The 23,260-nt window shown below is 45.0% G+C and overlaps 1 protein-coding gene across 2 annotated transcripts; it reads left to right on the top strand.

The window, feature by feature from the left end:
* The first annotated feature begins 7,302 nt into the window (after window positions 1-7,302).
* Window positions 7,303-8,996, top strand: BLOC1S3 (biogenesis of lysosomal organelles complex 1 subunit 3). 2 transcript variants are annotated; one of them, XM_030218350.1, is made up of 3 exons: window positions 7,303-7,450; window positions 7,895-8,479; window positions 8,523-8,996. In XM_030218350.1, exon 2 carries the CDS (start codon window positions 7,913-7,915, stop codon window positions 8,468-8,470), a length of 558 nt encoding a protein of 185 aa, XP_030074210.1. In that variant the 5' UTR covers window positions 7,303-7,450; window positions 7,895-7,912; the 3' UTR covers window positions 8,471-8,479; window positions 8,523-8,996. The 2 variants fall into 2 exon arrangements, with proteins under 2 accessions (XP_030074210.1, XP_030074209.1); XM_030218349.1 differs by having other exon boundaries at window positions 7,895-8,996.
* Window positions 8,997-23,260: the final 14,264 nt, after the last annotated feature.

The raw sequence follows: 23,260 nt of genomic DNA, 5'->3' as shown, positions 1-23,260 counted from the left end.
CTGCTGCTCAGCAACACCACACATGCGCCAGTAGATCACATGACCATGACCTCAATGGAGCGTACATGTGTGTCTGCAGTTGCGCAGGGTTCCTTCCTAGTTCCCTTGAAAAAAACCAGATGAACTCTAAAAATACAAAAAAATGGCCGGTCATAGGGTAACCCTAGGGCTGGGGAAAGAATCGATAGAAGGGGAGGGCAGGGGGGAGAGAGGGGAATCGCTGGGCATTAATGTAAGGGGAGGGCAAGGAAGAGAGGACGGAGAATCGCTGGACAGTAGGGGAGTGAGAGAAAGGGTTAGGACTCCCGGGAAAAAAGGTGCCGGTTCGCCGTACAAAAAAAGCCCTGCCTACCTCTCAATGTGGCATGCAGCCACTGAGGCCAGCACTGCTACTCCCATTGAAGTTATTGGGAGTGGGGTAGGTGTGCGGTAGGAGTAAGGGCGTGGGCAGGGCATATCAGGTGGCAGGTGTTTCTCTAGTGCCCATCCATCCAACCTGTTGGCCCACCCAAAAACTGCCTTCTGGCTACGCCACTGACACCAGGCTTCCCAAGACAGATTACAACAACAGTTAACATGAACCCCATCAGGAAACAGGATATCCTCACTGAGATGTGGCTACATATTACTGTATTCATAGAACAGTGTAGAAAAATTAGCACAAACTACAGAGTTTATTGTAGTTGGTAGAAACAGCAGTAATAATTTTTTTAAGTGTTTTAGCTAAATTCATTCCTCAATAAACTTCTTTACCAACAAACATCTTCCAGTCTCCGGTATCCTTGGTCGCCCTCCCACTTTCATTGTTGTATTGTTGTTTACCATGGGGCGTTTTTAGTTCTCCATCTTCTGGCGGATTTCTTCTCACACATTATCTAGATACTAGTAAAAAAGGCCCGTTTCTGTAAGAAACCTTAACGCAGTTATATTTTACAGACCACCAGGCAACTGGCGAGACTGCCAAACGCACTTCATGGACTTTATCTCGAACACCTGTATCTCTTCCTCTAACCTCATCATAATAGGAGATATTAACCTACACCTGGAAGATCTCACCACAACAAGTACCCAAGACTGTAAAGAGTTCTTACAACTATGGGATCTACAAGGACCAAATACGCAACCAACACACAAAAAGGGACACACATTAGACATCATAACACACAAATTTGACCACGATGCAAACTTTACATTAACATACACTAAATGGTCACCTATACTGTGGTCAGACCATTACAAAGCACATATTACCCTCAATGGAGAATGAAAGACTTACCTAACAAACAAATACGAAAAACCTACAACACAAGAGGAAAAATAGATCTGGTTAAATTCTGGCAACAGATCTACAACGACGGATGGACAATAAAGACAGACACAATCCAATTCCTCTCAAAATGGGATAATAGATGTAAATTAATACTAGACAACATTGCCCCAATCCAAACCAGAACCTCGCACAGAAAGAACTCAATACCATGGTTCAACGAAGAACTGAAAAAACTCAAAACACGAGTTAGGAAACTAGAATGTGCGTGGAACAAAAAGAAAGACGATCCCACACTTAACGCTTGGATGCAACTCCGAAGGAAATATAAATATACCATAAGACAAACCAAAAGACAATACTACAAAACTGAAATTGGACCAAATTACAAAGACACACACAAACTCTTCCAACTTGTGAATAAATTATTAGATACCACTCCAGTCACCAACAACAGCAAAGACACACCAGGAGCTGACGACTTGGCGAAGTACTTCAAGGAGAAAATCATACAACTGCGACTTAAAATACCTGTCAGCCACATTGAATACACCACACTCCTAGACTGCCTAGACCCAGACCCTGGAATTTATCCAGTAGATAGGATCTGGACTGAATTCACAATACTACCGGAAGATCTTATCTCACAAACGCTTAAAAGATTCGCCAAATCTCACTGCAAATTAGATATATGCCCAAACAACCTCATGAAGTCGGCCCCTCAACAATTTATAACGGACCTAACAAACCACGTGAAATTTATGCTACAAAATGGACTCTTCCCAAGGGAGAAAGGTAACATTTTACTCACCCCTATACCCAAGGATGCAAAGAAAAATGCTAATGAACTAACAAACTATAGACCAGTAGCATCCATCCCCTTAATTACCAAAATAACAGAAGGTATGGTGACCAAACAACTCACAGATTATCTAAATAAGTTCTCAATATTACACGATTCCCAGTCAGGATTTCGCTCTAATCACAGCACTGAAACCGTACTAGTCACGCTCATGACCAAACTCAAACAATTGATAGCGAGCGGCAATAACATTCTACTGTTACAATTTGACATGTCAAGCGCATTTGACATGGTTGACCATGGAATTTTACTACACATCCTCGAATACTTCGGAATCGGAGGTAACATTCTCAATTGGTTCAAGGGGTTCCTAACTACACGCTCATATCAAGTGACATCAAATTCGACTTCATCAGCTACATGGATACCTGAATGCGGAGTTCCACAGGGATCTCCCCTCTCACCGACCATATTCAACCTAATGATGACACCCTTAGCCAAACTACTATCGAATCAGAACCTAAACCCATATATATACGCTGATGATGTAACGATCTTCATCCCATTCAAACAAGATCTAAGGGAAATCTGCAGTGAAATCAAGCAAAGCCTACATATCATGAATTCCTGGGCAGATGCATTTCAGCTGAAACTTAATGCAAAGAAAACCCAATGCCTGGTACTCACCTCGCAATACAACAAGAATAAATTTACCACCATCAACACACCTAAACTAAATCTACCAGTTTCGGACACCCTAAAAATCCTTGGAGTCACCATTGATCGACACCTAACACTTGAGAACCATGAGAAAAACATAACTAAAAAGATGTTTCATTCAATGTGGAAACTAAAAAGAGTTAGACCATTTTTTCCAAGGACTGTCTTCCGCAATCTGGTACAATCATTGGTACTGTAACTCACTCTACGCTGGCTGCAAAGAGCAAATACTTAAAAAACTCCAGACAGCCCAGAATACGGCAGCCAGACTAATATTCAGCACATCAAAATACGAAAGCGCGAAACCCCTACAAGAAAAACTACACTGGCTCCCACTAAAAGAACGCATCACATTCAAACTTTGCACCCTAGTCCATAAAATCATCCATTGTAACGCCCCAGCCTACATGTCAGACCTAATAGAACTACCACCCAGGAACGAAAAAAATCTTCTCGCACATTCCTTAATCTTCATCCTCCCAAGTGTAAGGGTCTGAAATACAAATTAATGCAAGCATTTACCTTTTCCTATACGAGCACACAGCTCTGGAACGCGTTGCCACGTAACCTGAAAACGGTCTATGAATTGACCAATTTCCGCAAACTATTGAAAACCTATCTCTTCGACAAGATATATCACAAAGATCAACATGTGTAACCGTATAATCTTTAAAACATCCAGAACTGTCTTATAATGTCTTTTGCTTTAACACTATCATGTATTTCACCACCATGTAACACAAAACCCTCTGTAAACCAAATGTATATTCACTTCTATTCCAGTATCCATGATGAATTGTAGGCTGCAAAGAGGTGGGATAATGTGGGGTACAAATGCAATAAATAAATAAATGAAACAGGCGCTTGCACAGTTTTCCTTTGAGTGTGTATGTTTGACAGTGTGTGTTTGTCAGTGACTGTGTGTGACAGAGAGAGAGAGTGAATGTGAGACTGTGTGTGTGTGTGTGTGTGAGTGAGAGAGAGATAGACTGTGACAGAGTGTGTGTGTGTGTGTGTGTGTGTGTGTGTGTGTGGGATACAGAAAGACAGAATGTCGATTGATTGATTGATTGTGTGTGTGTGTGTCACAGTCAGAGAGACACAGCGAGGCTGTGTGAGAGAGAGTTTTGCTGTGTGTGTGAGATACCGACAGAGTGTGTGAGTGTCAGAGAATGTGTCTGTGAGACAGAGAGAGGTAGGGGTGCGGGGTAGGCAATTTTCAAGGAGGGGGGCGACGAATACAGAGGGGGATCAGCGAGACCAATAAGGCGTGGGGAGGGTAGCAGCATGGGTGTAGGCATTTCAAGGAAGTTTGTGTGCGTATGTGACAGACATTGTGTGTGTGTGCAACAGAGGGTTAGGGGCGGGCTTGGCGATTTGGGAGGGGGATGGGTCAACATGCACAGAGGGGGATCCGCGGGCCCAGACTCGGAGGGTGGGATTGTGAGAGATGGAGTGTGTGTTTAACACCGTAGCAGTGTGTGTGCGTGTGAGAGAGAGAGAGAGTGTGTGTGTTTGTGGTCCGAATTTTTTACCTTCATATGGAAATATTAAGCATTTAATGTCCTATTCTTTTTCTGCCTCCCTGTTGAGAGCCAAACTTTCTCCCCATACCCCATCCTGCAGATATTTTGTTGAATGTAATCATAGAAGAAAAAAAGTTATTGCACATCCATTTCTTTGAAGAAACTACATTTGCTGAGTAGAGTTCCCGTTCCAAGTGTTGTTTTCTTTGTCATCATCCTGAGTCCTCAGTGTATAAATTGTGCCTTTTTTTAAAACTCATCTCCATGTTTCTCTGACACTCGAAACTGGTTAGTAAAAGATGAGCCTTCTGAAAGGCGGGATTGAATTCTGGCTATTGCACTTCTTTCCTTCAGAGCAGCTTCTTTCCTGGCTTCTATTCTAATCTGTTGCACCTGCCAAGCTGCTGCTTTTAAAGCTTCAGCTTCTTTCTGTGTTTTTGCAAACTGAAAGCTCTCTCAGAACCTGTGGCGTTCCTAGGGGGGGCGGTGGGTGCGGTCCGCCCCGGGTGCACGCCACTGGGGGGGTGCCGCGTGTGCCTGTCCTTCCTTCGTTCCATGCTCCCTCTGCCCCGGAACAGGTTACTTCTGGGGGGGGTTCTTTCGTGGGGGGGTGTCCTTTTGCTGGGGGGGGTTCGCGCTGCATCCAGGGGGGGGCGCTGCACCCGTGGGGCGGGGCGCATCGGCGATCCGCCTCGGGTGTCAGCCCCCCCTAGGAACGCCACTGCTCAGCACGATCCAAATGCAATCTGCTGCCTGATACGCTGCCTTTGCTGGGTTCCTTTCCTCCAAGTCCATAGGCGATTCTTGACGGGAGGGGGGAGATTATGGAAGGGTGGGGTTAACGGTGAATCAGGAGGGAGTTGCTGGGGGAGGAGGGGGAGGGTGATGTTTCGAAGTTGGAGAAGAGAGGGAATTATGCGGGTGCGTTTTGGGGAGGAGGGTGGGTGAGGGGGGCTTTGGCCGGTGCCGACTTTGGATGGGCGATGGATTGTACCCCGGGGGGGGGGGGTTGTCGCGTGTGTGGTTTGAGACGTCATCATCTCAGGTGATGGGTACAGAAGCACGAATGCCTCAGCGAAAAGGAAGCTGAGAAGGGAGATAGCACGTACCAAGGAGACTGAGAGGACGGAGAGATCTGAAAGGACGGGTGGGGTGATGCAGCGGCGCGCTCGCCATATCGGCGGCGGAGAGGACATAGAGCTATGAAAGGAAGGGTGGGGGGCGCGCTCGCCCTTCTCTATAGGTTACAGCGTCCACCTCCGTCCCAATCTCCCCTCTTCGGAATGTACTGTCCCGTGTTTGTTTAAAGTCTGTTGACGGTGGCTTGTGCTGCTATCTGTATAGGGCAGTGCTGTTGGTGACACAACCTGAAGTGGGAGATGTCATCATGTAAGGATATGGATACAGAAGCACGAATGCTTCAAGGTTTTTGTCCACGCTGACAGCTTCAGAACGTTGGAGGTGCATTTTATTATATACTTGTAAAAAAGGCCCGTTTCTGTGAGAAATTAAATGGGCGCTAGCAAGGTTTTCCTCAGAGTGTATGTTTCAGAAAGACTGTGTGCGAGAGATGGAGTGTGTGTGTGAGAGAGAAAATGAGAGAGAGAGTATGTCAGTGTTTGTGTGTGAGAGAGTGTGTGTGTAATGAAACAGGTGCTAGCAAGTGTGTGTGTTTGTGACAGAGAGAGAGTGTGTGCCAGGTGGCCCCCTTCCCTCCCTCTTGCCTGCGTGCCAGATGCAAGTGTGTATTTGTGACAGACAGAGAGAGTTAGTGTGTGCGAGTGTGTGTGAGAGACAGTGTGTTTGTGAGAGAGAGTGTGGGTGTGTGTGTGTGGCAGTGACTGCATGCCTGCCTGGCTGCGTGCCAAGGGGCTTCCATCCCTCTGGCTCTCTCCCCACCTCGTAGTTCTCCTGCAGCCCTCCCTGGCACGAGGCGTTATTCCGAACTCCTCCCCCTGCCTGCTAGCAGTGACAGGTTTTACCTCCTGCTCCTCCGGGCTTCCGTGCCTCTTGATCTGCGATCGTGGTTATTCGTTCCCCTGCCTGCTACACACCCACCTTCTCCTCCTCCGACCCTTCCTGTCTGTGGATCGTCGAGCCTCGTTACTCCTCCCCCTGCCTGCTACACACCGACCTTTTGCTGCAGGCGGTTCGTTTGTTTTTGGAGGGTGGCAGCTTCGGGATCGCGGCATTGTGGTGAGCTGTTTCCACGGCAGAGTTGGGAGGGCGCAGGAGGGCAGCGTCGGGAGGGTGGAGGTGCCTCGTTGTTTTTTGGAGGGCGGGAGCTTCGGGGTCCCGGCGGATCAGCTTTTCGGACGGCACTCCACCCCCTGCGTTGGTCGCTGTTTGTCGCTGTGCGTCGGGGGGGTGGAGGCCCTGCGTAGGTTGCTGTTTGTCGTTGTGCGTCGGGGGGAGTGTCGGAGGGCGGTGGAACTGGCGATTCGCTGAGTGTGATAGCCCCGCCCACAACATCATCACATTGTGACGCAAGGGCGGGGCAGACACTCATGGGGATCTTGCAACTACAAATTTACATTTAGTATGTTGGAGTTGTGAACTATGTGTGGATGGGGCGTGGCTGAGGGTGGGTCTATGAGTGACAGTGAGTGGTGCTGACAGCCTGGAACACTACAGGGCTTCAGTGTTTCCCTGGCACACAGTGAGCTTCAGAACGTTGGAGGTGAGAATTATTTATATAGATAGGATAGGATGGGAAGCATTCAAATAAAATGCTGTCAAATAAAATAAATATCCCTTATATTCCACTTTTTAAGGCACTGCCTATCCAACTGGATTAGCTTTAGACTTTTTACAAATGGACCACTTTTTTTTTTTACTAAGGTTTTGCTATTGTTTTTAATAGCTTTTGCGAATGTTTTGGGTGAACTAAAACGGCGGCAAGCTCCGCCTTACTGGCTTCAGCCCCCACAATAAGCTAGATAGGCTCATACCGTCTCCTGTTCTCAATTTAACCTCGCCTCCTTCCTTGTTGGTGCTCCACGCATATACCGATGTCGGAAGAACACTGGCTTTCTTCCGTTTCTGATATTCGCTGGAAAGGTTTAGTAGAGTGACTGTCGGTTATGCGATAAAGGTGGTGAGAGCTCAGGGGTTTTTGTCGGTTTTTAGGCACAGGTGAGTGTGTGGGCTAACAAAAGGGCTAGGGAAGTGTAATACTCAAAGTGCAAATATCTTACTAATAGGGACGGGCAGAGTAAAACCGGTAGAGCATCGATGCGACACACACAGCCAGAGCCAGCATTTTGCATTACTTAATTTTATCACGTGATTTGTACTGTTTATGTACTGCTTTTTCACTACTACTACTACTACTACTATTTAGCATTTCTATAGCGCTACAAGGCATACGCAGCGCTGCACAAACATAGAAGAAAGACAGTCCCTGCTCAAAGAGCTTACAATCTAATAGACAAAAAATAAATAAAGTAAGCAAATCAAATCAATTAATGCTTTTTAAGCAGTCTTTTTAATAGGAAAGCTATATAGAAATACCAGTTAAGTAAATAAAGACGGGTGCAAAAATCAGATCAGTTGTTACCGTGGATTTATTTTTCTTAGGTTACCGAAATTAGGAAAATGTCTGCTAGCAGGCACCAGACCGTGGTACAGGGAGAAGCATCAGAAACCGACTCTGAAGAAGAAATTTATCTCACGTCTGTTACCTCAGTGGCTTTGTCAACTGATGTTGGCTTAAAAGTGCCCGGCGAGGCATCTGAAACTGATGAGGAAGGAAGCCTCGGTGAAAAAATTCACATGCCTAAATCCGTGGGTACCCTCATCCCTTTCTTGATAATAATGCGGAATGAGGAGCAGATGTCCCCTGCGGGAAAGGAGGAGAAGCCAATGTTCAGCATCCAGTCTCACAGTCGCTACAGCACTTTGTTGCAGCACAAGCTGCTAGAAAGTAATGCCCATTTGTGCCACAATATCCATGGTACCATTAAACATATTTATCAGGCAGCTGCCAAGGAGCTGGGGGCTCTCACTAACCAGTTCAGCAGTTCCCAAAATGGCATTATCAGTGCCTCTCACAGCATCCGCCTGATCCTCGATGACCTCAGAACTGTCAGTGAAAAAATTGATATCATAGCTAGTTGTAATTTGTTACCGAACATAAGGATGGATTCTCTATAACGGGAGATGTTTATTTATTGCATTTGTATCCCACATTTTCCCACCTATTTGCTTGTGGTATCAAATGCTGTAATGCCCTTTACAGATAATACCCAACCCTCTACAAGGTTTGTCTCATAGATTTTGGGAGTTGGATATCTGTAAGGTTAAATAGAAAAGGGGGGGGGGGGTGACATATTAACTAAAAATATTAACTGGAAGGAAATCACAAGAATACTAAAATGAAAACTTACATTATGCTAATGAAACATGGTGCAGGCTTACTTTAAGCACTAAGACTCCTTTATTAGACAGAAATCATCAGTTTTATATAATTGTAAAGCTAATCAAGTCACAGTTAATATTATATTCTCTTAACTCATTAAGCTATGTAGAACTTCTCTCCCAGCTCACATGTTGTTTTTCTCCTATTATACTTTTGATGTTGGAGTCGAAGTGAAGTAATGTGTAACTATTCTCCAAGTATACCTATGCTTATGTAGAACCTCTCACAGCTCACGTTGTTTTTCTCCAGTTGTACTTTGGGTGTTGAAGTCGCCATGACATAATGTGTAGCTATTCTCCAAGTATACCTATGCATCATAGGTCACAGTCACCTATGCACAAATTTATCACCTAGGTCTGCCTCATCCAGGGTAATCTGCCTTGTATAGACCACAGTAACACTTTCTGAAGAGGAATTAGTTGCTAATAAATATAGGGAGTAAAATTTTAGTTGCCTTTTATTCTGGTGTGGATACAAGTAATTTGTGTATGAATAAGTGAATTTTCAGCTATCTGAACACAAGTGTGTAGTTTCATAACATTACATAAACTTAGCCATGGTAAAAAAAAAAAAAGCCATTCTAGGGGAGAGGGGCATGTATTTGATCATATTTTAAAATGGAACATATGTAAGTGGAACGCCTGTAACTAGCAGGCCCCTAACACACCCAGCAGTGAGGTTGATACAGAAAGCTATGTTTGTGAGAGGTTTGTGAGCAAGTAAATGGCTGTCCAGTGCAAAACAAAAGTTTTGCATTAAATCAAAGCTTGCATTGGACACTAGTATAGAATGATAAATTTACTATATATTGTGTTGTTGGTTTTTTTTTTATTCTGGAGTCAGAGTCAAAGCACTTCTACCAACTCCGACACCATGTAAAATTGCTTCCGATTCCACAGCCCTATTGAAGGTGATTTTGTCAGCTGCTTGAGTGTGTAGAACATTTTACATGTTGAAGTAGGTTCTTATAAATTGCCCTGCCCATACATGCATAAAAGTAGGCAAAGAATACATACAGTGGTGGAAATAAGTATTTGATCCCTTGCTGATTTTGTAAGTTTGCCCACTGACAAAGACATGAGCAGCCCATAATTGAAGGGTAGGTTATTGGTAACAGTGAGAGATAGCACATCACAAATTAAATCCGGAAAATCACATTGTGGAAAGTATATGAATTTATTTGCATTCTGCAGAGGGAAATAAGTATTTAATCCTTCTGGCAAACAAGACCTAATACTTGGTGGCAAAACCCTTGTTGGCAAGCACAGCGGTCAGACGTCTCTCTGTAGTTGATGATGAGTTTGCACACATGTCAGGAGGAATTTTGGGTCCACTCCTCTTTGCAGATCATCTCTAAATCATTAAGAGTTCTGGGCTGTCGCTTGGCAACTCGCTGCCTTGAGATCATTGACAAGTTCCCCCCTTGTAGTTGTAGGCTGATTTCTAACCTTCCTCATGATCAAGGATACCCCACGAGGTGAGATTTTGCGTGGAGCCCCAGATCTTTGTCGATTGACAGTCATTTTGTACTTCTTCCATTTTCTTACTATGGCACCAACAGTTGTCTCCTTCTCGCCCAGCGTCTTACTGATGGTTTTGTAGCCCATTCCAGCCTTGTGCAGGTGTATGATCTTGTCCCTGACATCCTTAGACAGCTCCTTGCTCTTGGCCATTTTGTAGAGGTTAGAGTCTGACTGATTCACTGAGTCTGTGGACAGGTGTCTTCATACAGGTGACCATTGCTGACAGCTGTCTGTCATGCAGGTAACGAGTTGATTTGGAGCATCTACCTGGTCTGTAGGGGCCAGATCTCTTACTGGTTTGTGGGGGATCAAATACTTATTTCCCTCTGCAGAATGCAAATAAATTCATATACTTTCCACAATGTGATTTTCCGGATTTAATTTGTGATGTGCTATCTCTCACTGTTACCAATAACCTACCCTTCAATTATGGGCTGCTCATGTCTTTGTCAGTGGGCAAACTTACAAAATCAGCAAGGGATTCAAATACTTATTTCCACCACTGTAGTACCTAATTTCATGCAATGTTTTTTGGAGCAGAGAGTAGGTGGAACTTGATAAATTATGCTTACATATTCCTATTCTTTCCAGCACAATCAAGCATAGAATATATCTGCCTCAGAGCAGGTGTAAATTCTTGTAACTACTTTCCCTGCAGAATATATAAAGGAACATAGGCATATATGGTTGATAGTAATCAAAACCATAACTATCAAAGACAATACATTAAATACAATTTAAAACAAAAAGGACAGGAACCTGGCTATCAGAAAATCAAAGATTTAAAGTGCTTCTGAAACAACCCAAAACTTCAGCTGTTTATGAAATTTCAGATAATCTTGTTCCACTGTAAGATATTTGGCCAGAGGCTAGGGTTTTGACGTCTGGGGGAGCAGACTTTTGTAAAATAGGTGCCAGAGGGGTAGGTAGGCCACAACAGAAAAAGTGCAGTTAGACAGTCTTGAAAAAGACAAGGCATTGCTAACATGCCCCAAGCCTAGGGGACACTGGTGACTGCTTTGGAGTCTCACTGGGATTAGCACATGTACCTAGGCTCCAACTCTCCTATAACGTTAACAGCCAAACAGAAACTTCTCTGACCTGTTTCACTGTACTGCCAAGTGGTAGTCAAGTATACACACTAATACAAACATTGACCAAACAAATATTTTTTGCACTCGCAGCCTATATTAGCATGGCATGATGTTGGCATTTGTGTATTAAGAGTGTTCTGTGAAGTGGATTTAGTGACTGCTGGTACAGTACTGAATGCACAGAAATATAGGTTAATAAATACAAAGCAAATATATATGCTGATACCTTTTTACTGAAGTAACTTGACACTTTAACCAACTTACAAGTTTTATATTATGCCACTTATAACAGAGAAAAAACAAAGTTGAATAAACAAAGTTGAACTCTGAAGAGCTAAATGCAGAAAACCCAGCATAAAGTACCAATTATGAGCTAAATAATCCAAGGATTTATGCTTCTTACTGAGAGTATATATAAGTACATAAGTAATGCCACACTGGGAAAAGACCAAGGGTCCATCGAGCCCAGCATCCTGTCCACAACAGCGGCCAATCCAGGCCAAGGGCACCTGGCAAGCTTCCCAAACGTACAAACATTCTATACATGTTATTCCCGGAATTGTGGATTTTTCCCAAGTCTATTTAGTAGCGGTTTATGGACTTGTCCTCACCTTCTGCTCCCATTTTTCCTTTTACCTAGTTTTCTGTAGTCTATCCTTGATACAATTGTGATAGAATACATGGATATCCTTTCCTGTTCTTATTGTAGGTCCTTTTCTCTCTACTTATTGTAATTTTTAGAATTGTAAACTGCCTAGGTCTGCTAGTTAATTAAGGCGATATAGCAAGCTGGATAAATAAATAAATTGGGCTCTGAAAATTTACTAGGCAGGGCCGTGCCTAGGGTCTCTGGTGCCCCCCTGCAGGACTATCAGTTAGTGCCCCCCCCCCCCCCCCCCCCCCGTCTAGCAGAGCAGGAACAGAAGGGAGCTGGCAAGTAAGCCGGACCTCAGGAAAAAATAGCACTGTATGTATCCCTCATTGATAAGTCTCTGACTCTAAAGTTTAGCAATTTCATTAAAGCAAAATGTATTTTCATAACACTTCAAAGATTTCCAACTCAAAATAGGAATGCTAATTCAAAATGTGAGCAAAGTCCTCTTAGTTTCCAAAGATTCTTTTTCTAATCTCCTTTGCACCAAAGGATATAATTCAGATCAAACATTGTCTCTGATCAACTATCTCAGATCAAATATTTATTTCAGATCAAATATTAAGGTTTCCTTGCTTACAGTCACTTAAATCAACCTAGCCTTTATATAGCTTATAGGATTTAAACACTCTTAAACTGAAATTCACCCTTTTCTATTCTTCATAAACTTCAAGTAATCCTGAAATATTCAGATCCTTTTTCACTAGAGAAACCTCAAACTTCAATCTCCATCAACCTCTTTTCATTCCTATTTTCTCATTTACCACATAATCTGGCAGTCTTTTATAATTTCAGTCAACAAACACAGGAACTCACAGCTGCATGTCTTTCTTGGCCAAACCCACAGTCAGTTGCTGTCTCACTCTGTTCCCTTCCCGCAGATTTCTAACAGAAGCTGATCATCCAATCAGAGAGCTGTATTTGAATGCAGATTAACATACAGACACTGTAATGGGAATTTTTAGTGAAAAACACTAGATAAACCCTTCGTTTTTGGACCAAACTTCACACTTTTGATCAGAGCCATGCCCTAACATTAAGGCTGTAAACACTTCCATCATTTTTTTATTCATAAATATGCAAATGAGAACCTCCCAAAAACGGACTAATTTGCATATGATTTAAACAAATCTGAGCATATGACAACCAAGTACAGACTCTCAGCAATTAGATTTAATACAAATACTTTTAAAACTTATTTTTAGCACTTTTAAAATTTCAGGTTCTCTTTAATTTGAATGCTGTTCAAGCTCTGAAGCTCACCCTGAGTGAGGAGATAGCCCCAAACCACAGCATAATATAGCAATTTGGTTGCATTCTCTCAAATAACTTGAAGAGCCTGCCTGCTTCAGTGAATACTGCTGCCTTGCTTTCACTTCCGGTTTGCCATGAAAAGGAGGGCAGGGGCGATCACAACTTCAGGTAAAAGATTTTGCAAGTGAGTGGAAGGCAGGGACCGCAGGGCAGCAGCGCCCCTCGAAGGCAGGCGCCCCCTGCTTTGCTTACCCCGCTTACTGCATTGGCACGGCCCTGTTACTAGAGCTGAGTACATAAATGTTTACTCAAAATTTCTATGAACTCTTAAATTAGTAGCTCCTCATTCCGCATTATTATCAAGAAAGGGATGAGGGTACCCACGGATTTAGGCATGTGAATTTTTTCACCGAGGCTTCCTTCGTCATCAGTTTCAGATGCCTCGCCAGGCACTTTTAAGCCAACATCAGTAGGTGGAAACAGGGGCAGATAAAGAGTGGGGAAAAGAAGTTATGAGCTTAGCACTGGTTTTCAGCACTAGGCTTATAAATCTAGGCCAGTGGTTTTCAACCTCTCTTCAGCTGTGGCACACTTGATAGACAAGGTTCATGTATGTGATACACCGAACACAAATTCATAGCTGAACAAAGCATGTCTAAATATTTTATTGTTTAAGTTTAATATGAATTTGCTTATCCTATATCAGAAAGCTGTATGCAACACATCAGTCCCAGATTTCTCACGTGACATACAACAGAACAAATATATATTCAAAATCCAGTGTCACCTCAGTAACAGCAACACAAAATCCCCCACTGCCAGATATTGTGAAGCATCACAAAAGCCTGCAAATATGCTACTCAGAAACTGTATAACAAACAGAATCTAGCAGACCTTGCAACATTTTCAGTTGGGGGTTGGTGGCAACAGTTATTGGGGGGTATGGGGGAAGCAGAAATAAGGACCGTTATGGGGATTTCAAGAACCTGATTCTCAAGATTGCGGTCTTCCCAGCTTGCAGCACTGATGGTTGTAAAGGAAATACAAGCTTGCTTTCTACACCAAATGGTTTTGTTACACCCCCTCACCTCTGGGGACACCAGTTGAGAACCGCTGATCTAGGCAAACGAATGGTAGGCCTAGATTTATTAGCATAACTTTCAAGCTCATTAATTAAGATGAATTTTCAGTTTAAAAGTTATGCTACTGTATAGGGCACTCTCTTCTTGCCTCTAAGAGGGGAGCTGAACAGAAGAGACTGAAAAAAAAGCAAGCCCTTCTGGCAAAGGAAAAACACTTAAGTTCAGTTTTTATCTGTTTTTAATAGTGCTAAAATTTATTAGAGTAAATAAATGGTTACAATAAAATTATTTTCTTCCAGTATTACAGAAAATTCATTCTTATTTATGTTAGTCCAAATTTCAGTATAAGGAAAATAAAATCTCGCTCTCTCTGTTTTCCTTTGGAAGCTATCAGATTCTGACCTAGTACAAGATGTGCTTAGGCAGAATACTGAAGCTTAATTTTGTCTAATCACTTAATGCCTTATATTTTCTCTCTTACTTATCTGGTATTCTTCAACTCTGACCTTTAAGGTTACTGTCACATAATTCTGTTTCTTTGGTATTTTTCTCAAATATTCATTTGCCCTTTGTAACCTCCTTTCCTCGAATACTTATTCATACTTGTCCTTCACTGAAAATGTCCCTGTCTTATGTTTTAGAGCCCAGACACTTTAAAGTTTATGGCCATTACTAGGGCTAAGCAAGCCTGGCTATCTATGGTCTGTGAGAAGACCAAGAAGACACAAGCTAGCTAATTGCCCTACCAGATCATAGATAAGGGAATAAGTTATATTTACAAAGCTGACTGATGTACAAAACCAGACAGCTCTATACAGCTCCTAAGTATGGTTGAAAATAGAGCACAAATTTAGGAGACTGACTTAGGAGAATAAATGTAGGAGCTCAGAGTTTTCTGAATATCAGGCCCTAACATTGTAGATGACGGCAGATAAAGGCCTGTACGGTTCATCCAGTCTGCCCAACCAAATAAATTCGTAGCATAAGGGATAAGGGGGCATGTCTTGGTGGAGTCATATTTGGTCTCTTTGGACAGACCAATTACATAGTAAATGACGGCAGATAAAGACCTGTACGGTCCATCTAGTCTGCAAGATAAACTCATTTTACTTGGTATGTGATACTTTATATGTATACCTGTTTGATCTGTCCTTGCCATTCTTAGGGCACAGACCGTAGAAGTCTGCCCAGCACTGTTCTTGTAGCTAACATCTAAGCCCCTTAAAATTTACACTCCAACCCATCCATATCTATTCAGTCATGATCAGGGCTTAGACTGTAGAAGTCTGCCCAGCACTGGTTTTGCTTCCCAATTACGGTGTTGCCACCTAATCTCCGCTAAGGTTCCGTGGATCCATTCCTTCTAAACAGGATTCCTTTGTGTTTATCCCACGCATGTTTGAATTCCATTACCATTTTAATTACCACCTCCCGTGGAAGGGCATTCCATGTACCACCACCTTTTCTGTGAAAAAATACTTCCTAATATTACTCCTGAGTCTGACCCCCTTCAACCTCAATTCATATCCTCTAGTTCTACTGCCTTCCCGCCTCCGGAAAAGGTTTGTTTGCGGATTAATACCTTTCAAATATTTGAACGTCTGTATTACGTCACCCCTGTTTCTCCTTTCCTCCAAGGTATACGTGTTCAGGTCGGCAAGTCTCTCGTACGGTTTGCAATGCAAATCCCATACCATTTTTGTATCTTTTCTTTGCACCGCTTCCAGTCATTTTACATCTTAGCAAGATACGGACTCCAAAACTGAACACAATACTCCAAGTGGGGCCTCACCAACGACATGTAAAGAGGGGCATCACACCTCCTTTCTTCTGCTGGTTATACCCCTCTCTATGCAGCCTGGCATCCTTCTGGCCATGGCCGTCGCCTTGTCACATTGTTTCTTCATCTTCAGATCCTCGGATACCAACACCCTGGTCTCTCTTCTTAGTCGAGCTTATTAATCGCTCCCCTCCTATTCAGTATCTCTCTTTTGGGTTTCTGCACCCAAGTGCATCACTCTGCACTTCTTAGCATTAAGTTTTAACTCTTAGTCCTAATAGGGGATATACAAACAATAGGAAGTACCTAAAATATTGATAACAAACAGTACTCCTGTTCTCTATAAATTACAAACTCTTTATTAGTGAAAATAATTCAATGCATTAAAAACTACTAAATAATATCCCTGCAACTCACTCACACTGCCATCCACATTACACTTTTACCCAAATCACACAAAACCAGTAAGCATAAACCTAGATTGCAGTTTCTTCAGTCTCTGTATATAATCAAAGCACAAGGCTCAATAAAGATCAGTCACTTAGCCATAAAAAATAATGGCATACAGAACCCAGTTCTCAGCAGTAGATGTCGCTGCTCATTGTATTCAACAAGCTCACAGGTAGAGAGAGGAAAAATCCTCACTGCAAACAAAGTGAAACCACTGTTCTTGTCCCTGTCATAAAAAAAAACACAGATGAACACAAGGGATTGCAAAATCGAACAAATCTTCTGTGGTCCTACACACAGTCAAACCTAGAGTTTTAAACTGCCAGACCCTTGACCATTCTTCTAACCTTTGGAGATCCCCTCTCTTGTTTCTACTCCCTCCAGGGTATCCACTCTATTGGTTATCTTTGTGTAATTCGCAAAAAGGCAAACCTTTCCTTCCAACCCTTCAGCAATATCTCCCACAAATGTATTAAACAGAATTGGCCCCAGCACCAACCCCTGAAGAACCTCCACTGCTCACCTTCCTTCCTCTGAGCGGATTCCATTACCAACCACCCTCAACCAGTTTCCTATCCAGTTCACCACTTTTGGTCCTAAGTTCAGCCTTGCAGCTTATTCACGAGTCTTCTGTGGGGGACCGAATCAAAGGCTTGCTTAAATCCAAGTAGATTACATCTAGCACACGTCCTTCATCCAGTTCTTTGGGTCACCTAGTCAAAGAAGACAATAAGATTTGTTTGTCAGGATTCTCCTTTGGTAAAGCCATGTTGCCTCGGGTCCTGTAACCCGTTGGCTTCTAGAACATTAACTATCCTTTCTTTCAGCAGGGACTCCATTATTTTTCCTAACACTACGTGACCACTTACCAATTTGTAGTTTCCCCACTTCTTCCCTGTCTTGACTTTTGTGAAGAGGGATCACACTCACTCGTCTCCAATCTTGCGGAACCTCTCCTGTCTCTAAAGATCTATTAATAAATCTAAGAGGTCCTCTCTGAGCTCCATCAGTATCCTGGGATGTATCCCATCTGGCCCCATAGCTTTTTCCACCTTCAGATTCTCAAGCTGTTTATAACTGGATTCTCCGAGGACAAGCAGCTGCTTGTTCTCACGACTGGGGTTGGCGTTCACGGCGGGCCCACAAACGGAAATCTTCCATAGCAACAAAATTTTTGCCAGAGCCTTCCAGCGCGGGCACGCGCAGCCATCTTCCTGCCTGTTGCGCAAGAGTCCCGCTCAGTTGTTTCTTTTCCACGGTTTAGGGAGTGACTGCTTGTTGGTCCTCCTCTTGTTCGGGCCAAAAAGAACCTTAGTTTTTCAAGGTTTTTTTTTCCTCCTATCTCTCTTTTTTCTCTTGTTTGTCTTGTTCCCTTCAAATTAAAAAAAAAAGTCCTTTATTTCCAGAATTTGGCCTTTTAAAGTTCCTTTCGCTTCCGTCGCGGCTTCTCATTTTTGTTGCCTTACTTTTGGCACAATCGAGAATTTTGACTTTGCAGCCGCTATTTTTCCGTCCATGTCATCAAGGACTCCCAGCAGCTTCAAGAAGTATACTTGGTGCAACCGGGCAATCTCATGTACCGACCTCAACGCGTGGTGTCTTCAGTGCCTTGGGCCCGACCATCACCCAGACGCCTGTAAGTTGTGTCTTAGCCTTAAAAAGCAGACCACAGGCATCAAGAAAGCTCTTCAGGATCTACTTTTTGAAGCTTCGCCAGGGTCTTCGGCATCGATGTCGACATTGGTACCAAGGTCGTCGATATCGGCACCGGAGATGGCATCGAATTTAGGGGCGCAGGTAATGGCTGTTCGAAGACCACCACACGCTGGCGCAGTGAGCCGTCGAGTGGGTCTCCACCTGCCTCGAAGACTCCTGCTGTACAGGCCCACCGGGACCTGACCACTCTCGGACCCGACCCCGAGGAGGTGTGTGGATTCCACATCCTCCTCGTCGGTACCGAGGAGTATTGATGACGTGCATCGAGTGAAGGCTAAGAAGCACCGTCATCGGTCTCCTTCTAAGCACGGTACTGGAGCTCTGGAGCGTTGAGGGATTCGGCACCCATGAAGTGTCGACACTGGGAGGAACGCTCACCCTCCATCAAGAGGTGTCGGTCTTCGGGCAGCCCGGTACCATCTCCTCAACATCTACAGATTCTGCTGCCAGATTCCTGCACCAACCCCCCAGCCTTCCTCGACAGCGACTCTGGACGAGTGCATCCAAGCCAGTCTTCCAGGTCTTCTGGAAGGGTTGCTGCATCAGTCTGCTCCAGGGCCGGGGTGCTTGCACCTTCTTTGCCATCGATGGAAGCGGCAGCTGGCTCTCCGCCTGTGGTGTAGGTCTCTGACGCTGGTGCCGCCTGCGGCATCGGCCTTGGTTGCCACCCAGGTCACCCCCCATCGATATTGCTGAAGGGAGCTTCATCGCCGCCGGCATGGGAGTCAACTTCTCAACACTCGCCATCGGGACATGGTTCCTTGGTGTCGAGAACGGGCCCGGTTTCGGACTGCAGTAAGGAACTCTTGTCCGATACCGAAGAGGATGCCTCGTAGGATGAAGGGCAAGATCCCAGGTATTTATCTTCTGAGGAGTCTTGTGGCCTTCCCTCTGATCCTACTCCTTCTCCAGAAAGGAAAGCTTTCTCCCCCGGAGAGTCTTTCTTTCTCTTCATTGTCCGGGAAAAGTCTGTGGCTCTTCCCTTCCCTGTGGTATCTGAGGATGATCCCAGGACTGAGATGCTGAAGGTCCTTGACTATCCTTCGCCACCTAAGAAGTCATCCACGGGTTCCTTTGCATAATGTGCTCAAGGAGACTCGTATGCGGAACTGGATGAACCACTAAGTAATCCCACCATTCCCAAGAAAGCTGAGTCCCATATCGGATTCATGGAGAACCTGATGAAGTCGCAGTTACCTCACGACTTTATGGTTGTGGATTCCGCTCTCAAGAGAGCCAGGAGTTCTAGAGACTTTGCCTAGGCACCCCCAGGGAGAGAATCTAAAACACTGGACTCTTTTGGGAGAAAGGCCTATCAGTCTTCTATGCTCATGGCCAAAATTCAGTCTTACAAGCTCTACACAAGTATTCACTTGAGGAACACGGTGTGAAGCAACTGGCGGACTTGGTCAATAAGCTCCCTCCGGAGCAGGCCAAGCCTTTTCAGGAGGTGGTCAGGCAGCAGAAGTCGTGTCATAAATTCCTGTCCAGGGGTGCTTACGATTCCTTTGATGTTGCATCCAGAACCGCTGCCCAAGGTATAGTGATGCGCAGACTCTCATGGCTGCATGCCTCTGACCTGGACAATCGAGTCCAGCAGCGGATTGCGGATGTTCTCTGCCGGGGTGATAATATTTTGGTGAGAAAGTCGAACAAGTGGTTGATCAGATCACTCAGCGGGAAACCGCTATGGACAATCTCTCCCGCCGGACGCCTTCTGCTAGTACCCTCATCAGGTAGACTTTTTTTCCGGGGAAGGAAGAATGCTCTATGCTTATAATAAGCGTAAGTATAATCATCCTTCTCGACAGCCTTCTCAGGCTCATCCCCAGCGCACTTATTCTCGTCAACAGCGTTCGCCAAGGCAAGCCCCTGCAGCTCCCAGCAAAAGCAAGGGACGGGCTTTTGACTGACTCCAGTTGAGCATAGCCGCTGTAAAAGTGTCCGTGCCGGATGGCTTGCCGGTCGGAGGGAGGTTAAAGTTTTTTCACCAAAGGTGGCCTCTCATAACCTCCGACCGGTGGGTTCTTCAAATAGTCCGGTTAGGATACTCTCTCAATTTGATATCCAAACCTCCAAATTGCCACCAGGAGCTCAGTCCTTCAGCTTCCAGCACAGGCAGGTACTTGCAGAGGAACTCTCTGCCCTTCTCAGCGCCAATGCGGTCGAGCCCGTTCCACCGGGGCAAGAAGGGCTGGGATTCTATTCCAGGTACTTCCTTGTGCAAAAGAAAACAGGGGGGATACGTCCCATTCTAGACCTAAGGGCCCTGAACAAATTCCTAGTCCGAGAAAAGTTCAGGATGATTTCCCTGGGCACCCTTCTTCCCATGATCCAGGAAAACGATTGGCTATGCTCTCTGGACTTAAAGGATGCTTATACACACATCCCGATACTTCCAGCTCACAGGAAGTATCTTCAATTCCGTCTGGGAGCACACCACTTCCAGTATTGTGTGCTGCCCTTTGGTCTGGCGTCTGCGCCCAGGGTCTTTACAAAATGCCTGGCAGTAGTTGCAGCGTCGCTACGCAGACTGGGGAGTGCATGTGTTCCCCTTATCTCGATGATTGGCTGGTGAAGAACACCTCAGAGGTAGGAGCTCTGCAGTCCATGCAGATGACTGTTCAACTGCTGGAGCTACTCGGGTTTGTATTAAATTTTCCCAAGGCCCATTTTTTCCCTGTTCAGAAACTGGAATTTATAGGAGCTCTGCTGGACTCACAGACGGCTCGTGCCTATCTTCCAGAAGTGAGAGCAGCAATTTTCTGTCTCTTGTTTCCAGGGCCAGGTTGTCTCAGCAGATCACAGCTCAGCAGATATTGAGACTTCTAGACCATATGGCCTCCACAGTCCATGTGACACCCATGGCCCGTCTTCACATGAGATCAGCTAAATGGACCCTAGCTTCCCAGTGGTATCAAGCTGCGGGGATCTAGAAGATGCAATCCAGCTGTCCGCCGATTTTCAGAATTCCATTCAGTGGTGGACAATTCAATCCAATTTGACCTTTGGGACGTCCCTTTCCAAATTCCTCAGCCAGAAAAAGTGCTGACAGCGGATGCGTCCCTCCTCGGATGGGGAGCTCATGGTAGATGGGCTTTCACACTCAAGGAGTTTGGTCCCTCCAGGAAAAGGATCTTCAGATCAATCTCCTGGAGTTGCAAGCGGTCTGGAACGCTCTAAAGGCTTTCAGAGATCGACTGTCCAACCAAATTATCCAAATTCAGACAGATAAACAGATTGCTATGTACTACATCAATAAGCAGGGGGGCACCGGATCTCACCCCCTGTATCAGGAAGCCGTCAGGTTGTGGCTTTGGGCTCGCCGTTATGGCATGTTTCTCCAAGCCACTTATCTGCAGTCGTAAAGTCTGGCCAACAGATTGAGCAGGATAATGCAACCTCACGAGTGGTCGCTCAATGCGGGCGTCCTATGCAAGATCTTCCGAGAGTGGGGCACCCCCTCAGTGGATCTTTTTGCCACTCAGGTCAATCACAAAGCCCCTCTATTTTGTTCCATACTTCAGGCCCACCGACAGACTAGCGTCAGATGCCTTTTTCTTTATTGGGGGAAGGGCCCTTCCTTTACGCATACCTCTGGTGGGGAAGACTTAGCTGAAACTCAAGCAGGACCGCGGAACCATGCTTCTGGTTGCTCCTTTCTGGCCGTGTCAGATTTGGTTCCCTTTTCTTCTGGAGTTGTCCTCCGAAGAGCCGTGGAGATTGGAGTGTTTTCCAACCCTCATAACTCAGAACGAGGGGGCGCTTCTGCATCCCAACCTCCAGTCTTTGGCTCTCACGGCCTGGAGCATAGAATTCATTTCCTTGGGTCTCTCTGAGGGTTGTCTCCCAGTTCTTGCTTGCTTCTAGGAAAGATTCCACGAAGAGGTGCTACTTTTTCAAATGGAGGAGGTTTTGCCGTCTGGTGTGATAGCAAGGCCCTAGATCCTCGCTCTTATCCTACACAGGCCCTGCTTGAATACTTTCTACACTTGTCAGAGTTGGTCTCAAGACCAACTCCGTAAGAGTTCACCTTAGTGCGATTAGTGCTTTTCATCAGCATGTAGAGGGTAAGCCTATCTCTGGAAAGCCTTTAGTTGTTCGCTTCATGAGAGGTTTGCTTTTGTCAAGCCCCCTGTCAAACCTCCACCAGTGGTCATGGATCTCCACATCGTTCTCACCCGGTTGATGAAGTCTCCTTTTGAGCCACTGAATTCCTGCCATCTGAAGTACTTGACCTGGAAGGTCATTTTCTTGGTGGCTGTTACTTTCAGCTCGTAGAGTCAGGAGCTTCAAGCCTTGGTAGTGCATGCTCCTTATCTCAAGTTTCATCACAATAGAGTAGTCCTCCGCACGCACCCTAAGTTTCTTGCCGAAGGTGGTGTCGGATATCCATCTGACCAGTCAATTGTCTTGCCAACATTTTTTCCCGCGTCCTCATACCCGCCCTGCTGAACATCAGTTGCACACCTTGGACTGCAAGAGAGCATTGGCCTTTTATGTGGAGTGGACAAGCCCCTTCAGACAGTCCGCCCAATGTTTGTTTCTTTTGATCTCAACAGAAGGGGAGTCGCTCTCGTGAAACGCACCATTTCCAATTGGCTAGCAGATTGCATTTCCTTCACTTATGCCCAAGCTGGGCTGACTCTTGAGGGTCATGTCAAGGCTCATAGTGTTAGAGCCATGGGCAGCATCGGTGACCCACTTGAAGTCAGCCACTATAGAAGAGATTGCAAGGCTGCTGACGTGGTCATCAATCCAACATTCACATCTCACTACTGCCTTCAGCAGGATACCCGACGCGACAGTCGGTTCGGGCAGTCGGTGCTGCAAAATCTGTTTGGGGTTTAGGATCCAACTCCACCCAACTAGGCCCATTTTTAATTCTGTTCCAGGCTGCACTCTCAGATGTTCTAGTTCGTAGGTCAATTCTTGTTTTGTCCTCGCCGTTGCGAGGCCCAGTTGACCTCTCTT

Source organism: Microcaecilia unicolor, chromosome 11, assembly GCF_901765095.1.
Source record: "Microcaecilia unicolor chromosome 11, aMicUni1.1, whole genome shotgun sequence".
NCBI lineage: Eukaryota > Metazoa > Chordata > Amphibia > Gymnophiona > Siphonopidae > Microcaecilia > Microcaecilia unicolor.
Note: the sequence above shows the minus strand (reverse complement) of the source record. Positions and strands in the feature narration are given on the sequence as shown.